The sequence below is a fragment of the Nelumbo nucifera genome, chromosome 4 (assembly GCF_055504915.1).
Source record: "Nelumbo nucifera cultivar China Antique chromosome 4, China Antique-T2T, whole genome shotgun sequence".
Taxonomy (NCBI): domain Eukaryota; kingdom Viridiplantae; phylum Streptophyta; class Magnoliopsida; order Proteales; family Nelumbonaceae; genus Nelumbo; species Nelumbo nucifera.
Window position 1 is genome coordinate 87,246,233 of NC_142652.1, and position 11,015 is coordinate 87,257,247.

Sequence of the window (11,015 nt, forward strand, 5' to 3'; positions counted from 1 at the left end):
CAAAATATTTCATGATGGCCTTCCAAGGACAAATGGGCAAGGAATGTGGCCGAAGAAAAGTTGTGTCACAGCCAAACAGAAACCCTGTTCTACTTTTCTTGAGTTCGGCTTCAGTCAGTGCAAGCCTGTCCTCACATCGTTCCGACAGCCTCTTGCAACCCTGCTTTGGGAATGAGATATTCCCAATGCAAGGCTGTAAAGGGTGTTTCACTGTCCATTTGTGTGAGGAAGTTGGATACAGGGGCCTACTGGGTATTAATCTAAGAACGGATCACTCGAGCAAACATACAGGAGGTGATTTAGACGTGGGAGTTCGGTTGGATCACTCAAGCAAACATGCAGGAACAAACACTCAAGCAAACAATTAGGACCTTTTAACACGTTAAAAATGTTAATATCCACTCTAATTTATTTATCTGCAATTATCTGATCCCTTGGAAAATCCGTTCCATTGTGATTATTTCTCTGTTTAATAAATGTGGTTTGCTGGTTTGTCAAAAAAAACTAAAATGAAGAGCGTCATATATTGAAAACTCTGGGTACACAATTTTTGCGCATCCAGCGTATCAATACTTTGAACCATGAGCAGAACACAGAGCCATAAGCCAAAGAGCAAAGAGTCAGAGCAGCAGCAGATAAGGAGGAAGAAGAAGATCATATTATATTCAAATGCTAAAAAATAGGTGTAAAAAAATTCAATCAAAGATTGTAGATGATCCATATGAAAACGAACTTTACTAAAATGTGAGTGTTTTGTCTTTTACCTTTGTCTCCATTTGTATGCAGTATCTTGAATGTTGACAGTTCTTTTAATGTGGTAAAAAAATAAACATTCTTTAATGTTTACCAAAAATCCAAAATAAACGAAAAGAGAAAACGTGGGGTTCTGTTTTTCAGAGTCGTTGGTCGAATTCATTTAATTACGTTGACAGAAGAACTTTATAACACAATTCCTGGCATGGTATTAAATACGAAAACAGATAATGTGGGATTCTGTTTTTCAGAGTCGAATTCATTTACGCAGTTCTTGGCATGGTATTAAATTTTGACAGAACTTTGTAACGCAAGAATTTTCATTCCAAATATGGGAAACAATTCAGCTGCTTATTTCCTTCGAGATTTTAAATATAGTATCAAAATCAATAATGTAAATTTAAAATGTTGTACAATATATTCGTATATTAAATATAAAAATAATTAAATTTGTCAAAAGTTTTGCTTGAAATTGCAAAAATAATTAAATCCGCCATTGCTCTCTTTTTGGACTAGCTAGTACCTAGTGGATATACACAGTTAACAATAAACAATCAATATGTTCTCTCCCTCTCTCTCCATTTTGTATGCATTTACTGTTCTAGATAAAACTATCGACAGACTTTAAGGCGTTCCATTACCAATGCCCACCAGAAGGGATCATTCCATTGATATCGGTAATGGCCACTACAAAAGGTTGGTTGGTGTAATGATGTCGACCAAAAGAAGAAAGAAGAAAAAATCAATAAGATTTCTAGCAGGGGATGGAGAACTCGACATTATCAAGTTGAAGAATCTAATCTATCTTTCTGGTGGTCCAGTACAAAAGGGAAAGAGTGATCTATAATGGATGTGATTAATAAACCACAGATCATTGGCACAATGAACCTGGAGCTCTTCTGCAACATCATATGCCTGTTTTGATGTAAGAGAACAACACTCTAGTGGCAGTGCAATTGCACAAGGGAAAAGCCATGATTGAAATAAAGCTAAAGCTTCCCTTTCTTATCTCCATTTAAAGTAAACCAGCCCCCTGGATTATCCACAGGTGCTAAAAGCTGATTCCATTTTAACCACCACACAAAGAAGACAAAAAGTATAGCAGAAATTCCACCTGCCTCTGAAAAAGAAGATCACAACTCAATAACATAAATAGATAAAAAAAATTCCACCCTCTATTAGGGTTAAATTCATATCCCTCAGAACTTAAAAATCCAGCTCAATTGTTTCCAAACACTCTTACAATGGTGGGTTATCCACGGCAAGGTGCAGGAATGGGAAGCATCCCTACTCTTCCTGAAAAAAAAAAAAAGAAAAAAGCCTACAGATTCCCTACACAGAAAACTGATATCTCTATACTATATCATATATTCTCTGCAGTACGAAGAGATTCTTTTCCCATGATTTGTACAGATTTGGCCATAACATCCACCTCACAAAACATCTAATTGTTCTTTGAATGAGGTAAGATGTGAACCCTCCTTTATATCCAAAACAGTCAAGCCAAAGTTTGATGCTGCCTTCCCAATGGTTTCATCAAAGCAACAAGACACAAAGAATGGTCAAACTGTGACTCCTGCATCGGAAATGGGTTCCACTGCTGGTGTTTCAATTGGCGGAGGCAGTGCCAGGAGCCTTCCCTTCTGTGCACGGGGAGGGAGATGTTTGGTGGGTTTCTTTGAGCTGACTGTCCAGGGCAAGAACACCCCTGTACCACCGCGTGGGATCTTTCTCGGGTTCATAACCATGGGCCGCATTGGAGCTAACATAACAAGAGGGGCACGGAGAACTCCCCATTTGGGGACCATGTCCATGCCTTCGTATCCGTTGAGCGCTTCCGCTCCATTGGACATTGTGCAAGGATGTGGCACTCCTGGTTGCCAAAGTGTCATGGCCTTGGTCAGTGGCGGAATGACCTGTGTCTGAATTGGGTTGGTATCCAGCCGAACCTTGAAGAATGTAATGCTAACTCTCTTATTTGAAGATGGACATATAACATGCCTTGCCATGTCAGAGCTATTCCCTCGCATGACTAGGAGCGATCTGCAAGTTCATCAGATCATTGCGTAAAACAGCCTGTTAGAGAGGTGGTTACAGAGGCACATGTACACTGTCCTGGTGTACTATGAGTACATAGAAATATTTAACCTAAAGTTGAGCATCTGTCCTTATCGATATGATCCATACACATCGATATGGATACAATATGTTTGATACAGGGCAATGATATTCACCCATTACGGCACATACTTTATAAAATCAGGATATCCATCTGTATCTGGGTGCATCGATATGAATACAATATAGTTGATACCGGGAGTATCTATGATTTCAATTTCAGGTCATGTGATAATATCTCAGATGAGTGCATTTGTTGGGAATTGTGAGAAGGAGAATAGACTGAGATGGTTTGGGCATGTGCGTACAAAATAAACTTACCATTGAAATTTAAAATGAGAAATCAATTGCAGACTGAATGGTGTAGAATAACTACGGGCAGGCTAAAAAGTATCAAGGCTTGTAAAGATGTTTCCCCCTCCATTTGCTGTATATGCTAATGGAGTTGATTGTTATTTTAGCATCTGGTAGTGTGTCTCCAGTGTGTAAAGCAATGAGTAAAAGGAATATAAAGTCCATACCCTTCTTTAAGAGAGAGCATGAGTGAACCTTTGAAGTTCCCATTGGCATCGTTTTGGAGAACCCGTCCAAAAGCCATAGTGGATTCAGAAAGGAGAAGAGTAGAGATAGGCTGCTCCAAATGTGGTGGCCTAAGGTACGGTTGTGAATACTCGCCCTGCGAAGAGAAGGAGAGCAACTAAATTTCCTGGTTCCTTCAAAACAAAATTGAGATTCAAAACGCCGATGGAAACGAAAAACAATCCTGCTCTCCCCCTATTATATCCTTTAGGCTGCCTTTGTTTCAGCGTTAATTGGGCAGAAAATCATTTAAATGAAAACAAATTAGAAGGGGGAGAAAACCTTTTTTTTTTGCAGATACAGGGGAGGAAATAATAGCCGAAATATTTCAGTCTCAATTTTAAATTCATTTTGAGGAGAAATAAACTCAGCCTTAAGTAAGGTAAAATAAAATAAAAGCTTGAGTATAATATACAAGAGAAAGCAGCGAAAATAAAACAATACCTCGTCAAAGAAGTTAATGATGGAGCTATTGGGTTTTCTACTTTCTGGTATGAGGCGGCACTGAACCAGGTGATCAATGACAGCTTGGAGAACTGATGGGATCGGATCGATATTACCTGTACACAGAGCAAGTCTCGTGCTGTGACTTCCAAAAATATATTATGGGGGAAAAGTACTACAAGGACTTTGATTTCTGAGAGAAACTAAAATTTGGTAGAAGCAAATGCAGAACATCAAAACTCTATAGTCTTGACTTACACTTGTGCAATTTACTTGTTGCTTCATCTTTGATCTGTCCGAAAATTGGAACTCCTAGCTGAATTAACTCTCTCTTGTTCCCCTTCAATTGCTTGTTAAACAAGATAAACGTCTCACCTGTGTTCACCATAACATAGAATTAGACTATCAGAATTTGAAAATGTGTTACAGTCATAATCTCTTTCATGCAAAATACATTTCCAAACAATTTGGTGCAACTTATAAACGGACATCAATTCCCAAAGTGGAGATCTGCAATTTAAATCAGCCTAAACAAGTGGTAACTAGAAATAAGTTTAATCACAGAGCGTGTAAAAACAATGACACAATTCCCGAAAGGAGAGCTCCAATGGGAGAACCAACCTGAGAGTTCTCCATCCCGACCAGCACTGCGGAGTTCATTTACGAAGTCATTGAGCTTAGAAAGCTCCGACCCAGTGAAGATTTCTTCATACACCTTCAGACCTTTCACAACGTTGACCTGCAGGGCACAATTAACAATTAACTACAATCACATTACAAGATATCAGCTCACAGATTTAAACCATTCTCTTCCGATTATATCTATGCCCTATTTTCTCTACAGAAAAAAATTGTAATGAATGACGAAAAGATAGAACTCGCCATGTGCCCTTTCACTGGCTCCTTGGCTACGAAACCTTTAGTTATCTTGATCTTGGCACGCCTTGTCTCGCAGTCTTCGTCATTGGAGCAAAACCAAGTGTTCTCCAACGGAAGCTCATCTTCATGAGATCCTACCCAAAGCAGAAATGGAGGTTAAGTATAACAGTAATAACCAAACCAAAATCAAACCAGAGAAAGAATCTATTTTTTGGGGGGGACCCAAGAAACGTCGACTAAATTTACTCCTGACCCGCCATGATTGTAAAGCAACAAATTTCTCAGAAACCTCTGGTGGATGGATTCTGACCTCTGTTCTGGATTTCTTTTGTTTCTCAGGCCCTCGGCTAGGCAGCTACCTTGAGTAACTCGGTAGGCAAGGCGGGTTGAATCGGGGTGGCAGGGGCGAGTATCTGAGTCGATTTCACTTTTTCCGGGCAACAAATTGTGGAGGTCAGGTCACGGGTTAAAGAGGCTGGGCAACAACCCCAACAGGTACACGCGCATCAACCTGAGATCAGACGGCTTAGATTACAAGCCGCCTATAATAAATGATCTCGCGCATCACGACGTGATTTATTTAATAAAAAAGGTAAATTGGCAACTTCCCAAAATAACTGTAATACCAGATGAGGCCTAATTCGGGCCTCGAAATGCTCAACAACCACATAAACCTCGAGGTTGTTCACAGTACACGCGCCATATTCTCTCGAGTTTATTTATTTAAATAAAATATAATATAAAATATTTCTTTTTAAAATAATGAAATACAATAAATAAACGTAAAATCAAAGGAAAAAAAATAGAAAAAAAAACTGAGGAAGACTTCAGGAATCAGGAGTCGAGAGAATCGGAAGCAATTGAATTTTGAATGCGGAAAAACGGCGATCTTTTCCAGTTCTTTTAAAGTAAAGTTGTGTAATTGGTGTGGAATCCCGAGTTAATAGAATCGGGAAGTTTTCGGATTTATTATGGTTCGTCCTATGGATCAAACTCCGTCTCTAACTCGATTGTTTTCATAAGAAGTTTCGTTATATGGAAATGTGGAGAAAATTAAATGCAGACTTTCATTTCAGAAGAAGGAAAGCGATTTTTGCAGAGAGAGAGAGAGAGAGAGAAACTCTTAAGATCATCGACTTCCAGTCGCGTAACCAAATGAATAACGAAGAAACCTAATATTAAGCTTATATCATCGGTTCAGATATTAGAATTTATTCTGTTCTTATGCTTCGAGTTCGAAATGTACTAACCTCCTTCAACAACCTTAGGATCTGAAAAATCATCTTTAGATGAGTCTTCTTCTACTACCTCATCACCGGCATCACCATCACTCTGCTTATCAGCATTACTCTGCTTCAAGTCCTCCACAGAATCACTTTTCACCTCCTGAACCTGATCTTTAACTTCCCTACAGCTCTCTTTCTCCTTAAAATAAACCCTAGCTTCTTCGCTCTGCGTCCTCTCTTCCTCCTTTGTCTTCGTCTTCGCCGTCGCGACTTTCCGGAGCTCGAGAGTCACGTCGGCGATCGAATAGTACTTCTGCATATGGAGGATCGGGATCCAGTTCAACCGCCTCCTGTGAATCGCTTCAAACACCGATTCGTAGCTGGCGGTTCCATTACCAAAGAGTGTATCGAGCTGAGTCAAGTGGTTGCAGAGCGCATCGATAATGGCGTTCGCAGCCGCGAATTCTCCCCTGAACCAAGCGATAATCGCGTCCCTTGCAAACGCCTCTGATGGCATCTGCATCGTCGATCCCATCGGGATTCTATCGGACGGTGGTGCAGGCCCGGCCGCCGTCGGCATCGATGGGTCTCCTCCGAGATCAAGCTTTTAGCTCCTCTAGGATTCTGTATCGTATCGTATCGGTTGGGAGCTACTTACTACTACAACACACGTTTCGGGAATCTATCGGGTTTTAGTTGAGACTTGAGAGAGAACGGGGGGGGGAAGGAGCTATAAAAAGATGAAAGCGAGGGGAGTGTGGCATGAGGGTTTAGGAGGTTATATAGCCAGTTCTGGTGCTGTCCGTATGAGGGGGGTCCACATGGTGACGTGTCAATCGGAAAGATGCGTGACTTGGCTCGATGAGGTGGAGAAGCGTTAGATAGACGGAACGGGAGCCAATTGAAAGCAAGCTATGAATTTACGGAAATAACCTTGGCAGACTCGGAGCAGCCCAAGTAGGTAAAAGTTTTGGAATCGATCGCACGTGGAACTTTTCATCGGTTGCACAAAACGTGGTGATTAAGGAGTGTTGGCTAGGGTGTAACGCGACTGGGTTGAAGTCTGTACTCCTCAAAGAATCAAGGCCGTCCACTGTTGAGGCGTCTAACGGATAGAAATTGGGCCTACTTGTACCCAAGTGGAGCGGGTCAATGGTCTATTTTTGAGGCTGGTTGGAGACTTGGAGCTACGATGCGGGGGTCCACCATTCAAAGCCGTATATGGTGATATCAACTTTAATGCAGCGTTGCAGCAGCCCAAAAAATTTGACCCGACTGACCGGCTGGCGACTAGAGATCTTGTATCTGAACGGCTCGAGTTCCAATGGGAAGGGACAAAATCGGTAGGACATAAGTGATATTGGCCTTTGTTTAGCCGTTAAAGTGGCTCTGGTCTGGTTCACGGGGCATTGGATGGGATTGGGGACTAACTTAATGTATTCCAGGAAACTTCCTGCACGGACTCCTCGAGACATGGAGACCAGGGGAGTACCGACTACAGACCAATCGGACGGTGGAGGACCCACCTCTTCGATTTCACATCTTCTCCCAACAGAACGCGCCCCAAATACGCCTTACATACACATCTCAGCGTAAATCGAAAACATCTCTCGTACTTTACATTGGGTGATGTTTCCCATATGGGATGTAATCGTTTTTGAGGGCGCATTCTGTGGGGTGGGGGGCAGACAAGTCATTTTACAATCATCCGATGGAGACACTGTTAATGATGACGTGGACGACGCATTGGATGCCTCTGCCCGGAGTGGGGGGGCCATCACAGCGCGGCATGCAATGATTCGCTCACAGCTGTTGGTGGTGGGGCCCACAGATGGAGAGTTGAAGACGAGGAGGGGAAGGTTCATACGGTCCCACCCACGGGCACAGTACGGGGCAGATGTGTGCTACCAACAAAACGCTTCCAACGATGTCCCAACCTGAACCTGCCACCTTTTCTGAATGTACAGTTGCGATGGAGTAGTTGGTAGTTGTTTTTGAGAATTGTGATTTTTGTGACCACCAAAGCGGACTCGGCAGACTCGGCACATGCCAAAGGCACTCCACCTCCACAGCTCCACTTATACAGAAGAGACAAAAATGTGAACGACAACTGAGCCGGCGCCGGTTCTCTCGGCTCGGCCCGGCCCGGCCTGCTTCTAGTTAATTTGAAAAGAGATAAGCTGATAAACTGTCATACTACGTATTAATTTGTAGGCGAAAGAAGTCATTTAAAAGTAAAAAGGGCCCTCTCTGAATTTCCACCAAAGAAGTTATGGAATAATGGAAGTCTTTCACGTTCTAGAAAGAACAAGAATCCACTAGAATGTTGTTTTCTTTCTTTGAATTTGATAACAATATCTTTATTCAAAGGATAGTAATTTCTGGAGTGGGTTTTAACTTTGGTTTTGTTTTTTCAAATAGGAGGATGCTTGTCATAACTGTTTTTTTTACTTTCTGCTTTTATATAACTCGCTATATCAGGCAAAGAAAGTCTATGACGCAGGAAAGAAAAGACATGGTATCTAAAGAGTTTCGACCAATCCAAATCTACCCATGAATGTTGATAAATAACACCTAATTGGCTACCACTGATTTCAGTTAATTAGTCAGAAAATTTTCCAAAATCATTTTGGCATAAATTGGCAAAAAATTAGCTTGTTTTTTTGGTATTACAAAATACATAATACATTATTGATGCCAGGTGTGTACATCAAGCCTATTAATCATATCAAGGAGAATCTGTAGTTTCACAGGTTAGATGTTGTCTTTTCTTTTTGGAGGGGCACCAATTGACTATCTTAACTATAGTGGGTCATTGGTAAGGCCATTATGTAATAATGTGCTTAAATTTTTTATGCAAACACATGATTATAAAACAACCTATAAAGGAGGATCAGCGCAGCAAAACCCCTTTTACTGTAACAAGTCAAAAACAAAAGCAATACACTTTTTTGAGTTGTTCACATCAGCATTATCTTAACCAAATAGTTTTTAACAAAAAATCTTGGGCTTTGGGTGACAAAAAAAAATTCAAGTTAGAGTCTTATTTCTACTACATTAGTCTTGTTTTATAGATATTTGAGAGGCCAAAGAATGTTTGTATAATCATGCATGATTCTCTAGATATAGAAAATTAGTCCTCTAAGTTCACACCACATTTTTAATAAAAATGTCTTTCATCCCGCATTCTTTTGAGTCTGGATCTACTGACCACAACACATTGTTCGCCACATTCACCAAGCCGCACATCGGGAATATGGGCGATATAAAGTACAATTCATATTCCTGATGTTGTACAACTGGATCAATGTGGCAAACAATGTATTGTGAACCTGTGATCAGTACATCCAAACTCTCATTCTTTTGTGGTCAGAAGAGAATGAATTCAAACCTCAATTGCTCCAACAGCATAAGTTCCCAACTTCCAACTGACACCAATCCACTTGTTAAAAACTAAAAAGCATTCCTCGGGTGAAAGGCTTCTTCTTGAATCCTACCAGTACCACCCCTTTTCCCCAAGAAAGCACAACCATCCAAATTGTATATCATCTTCACTTTTTCTAACTTTTTTCCTACATTTTCTAATCCTTTTTCTCCACCAATCCAATCCACAACACAGAAAGAGAGAGAAAGAGAATCAAATTGAGCGTGAAGCTTTTTTTCTATGTATGATTTTTGTTTTCTCAAAGACAAAAAATCTTGCTTTGTAATTCGATAAACATGACAAAGCCACTCTTTATGTTAAAAAGTAAGATTTCTGAGGCTGCTTTAGGAGAAAACAGAGCTGGAGAGAAGACTGGCCCAACGTAGAAAGCTCAAGCTTTACATGGCATGGCTTAAAAGTTGGTAAAAGCAAACCCAAACAAAGCAGAACCCAAGTGGGTCCCATCGATCCCAACAAAGGCGTGATTCCATTCCCCATTTTCCTTTTTCTAGCATAAAGTCAAGGGTGCACATGATAGGGCTCACGTCGGAAGCCTCACCTAACGTGACACGTGTACGGTCAGAACACCGGCTCACACCCCCATTAATCATATGAACCTAATTAAAAAGTCAAAAAATGAAAAAGCAAAGAAACCCCATTTGGCTTTGTTTGTCTCGTTTTCTAATTTAAAATAAGATTTTCACCTCAAAGTGAAAATTCAGCCTTCAACTTTAACTTTGGAAAGCATTTTCCCGGGAATATGCTTTGCACCTCTCTTGCAGAATTGGGTGGTCGAGAATCAACCGGACAAACCCAACAAATAATTTGGAGTTTCGGACCATCCATTCTGACTTCTCATGCTCTTTTGGTATAAAGCAGTAGGTCTGCTTTTAGTCTCACATGGGTGGATTCGCACCATTAACATGAAAAAATGAAAACAGCAAAATATCTGGAGTTTTGGGTTCATCTGAAGAACCAAACTCCCCTGGTTTTTGGCATTAATATTTGTTTGTGCAAATGAGGGAGAAGGAAGAAGTACTTCTTACTTATACTTCTCTTTGCCTCTTTATATAGTTTTGGAATGCTTACAAACATGTATAATTCTTTATTAATAATCAAGTATTTTTAATGTTTTGTGTCGATGCAATTTGAATGGAAAAAAAAAAGCTTTGATTTTATTCTTTTGAAGGTAGAATTCTAAGTTAGAATTGATTAGCTCTAGCAGGCAGCAGCAGGTGAGGTGATGCAAACAAGTAGTGGGCTGTTTGTTATTTTATTTATTTGTTTATTTAGTATATACATCATTATTTCTTAGGTTCAAGTTCATGTCAGTTGAGATATTTCTTTTGTATTTTCTGCAACTTGGAGGGCAATAGTCGGCCTGGTCCATGTGTAAATTACTGGTGGGTCGGACGCCCGACTGATTCAAGCCAAAAAGACCAATGAATAGTTACATATTCAGTCGGTGATAGGAAAAGGGACAATTTAGGGGGTGTTGGACAATGTGAATATATAGTTTTGTTTTCTAAAACAAAATAATTGCCACATTAGCAATAATATATTGTTTTTTTTTTCCAGATGGCATGGTAAAT

The 11,015-nt window shown here is 40.3% G+C and overlaps 1 protein-coding gene across 1 annotated transcript; it reads right to left on the reverse strand.

Annotated features, from left to right (window-relative positions):
• Positions 1–1,852: 1,852 nt before the first annotated feature.
• On the reverse strand, positions 1,853–6,754 carry LOC104613055 (RNA demethylase ALKBH10B-like). The gene is made up of 7 exons (XM_010280747.3): positions 6,024–6,754; positions 4,777–4,907; positions 4,516–4,633; positions 4,153–4,269; positions 3,895–4,010; positions 3,393–3,547; positions 1,853–2,796 (listed from the first exon to the last, which is right to left on the reverse strand). The coding sequence occupies exons 1-7, from the start codon at positions 6,577–6,579 to the stop codon at positions 2,316–2,318; spliced, it is 1,674 nt and encodes a 557-aa protein (XP_010279049.1). The 5' UTR covers positions 6,580–6,754; the 3' UTR covers positions 1,853–2,315.
• Between the last annotated feature and the right edge of the window lie 4,261 nt (positions 6,755–11,015).

What these genes read in the sequence shown, in the direction of transcription:
- LOC104613055 (XM_010280747.3), bottom strand. Translation starts at nt 6,579, where the DNA reads ATGCCGACGGCGGCCGGGCCTGCACCACCGTCCGATAGAATCCCGATG. An exon ending in TCCTAAGGTTGTTGAAGGAG is followed by an intron (nt 4,908 to 6,023) that starts GTTAGTACATTT and finishes TGCTTTGGGTAG; the next exon opens with GATCTCATGAAGATGAGCTT. An exon ending in ATGCTCTCTCTTAAAGAAGG is followed by an intron (nt 2,797 to 3,392) that starts GTATGGACTTTA and finishes ATGAACTTGCAG; the next exon opens with ATCGCTCCTAGTCATGCGAG.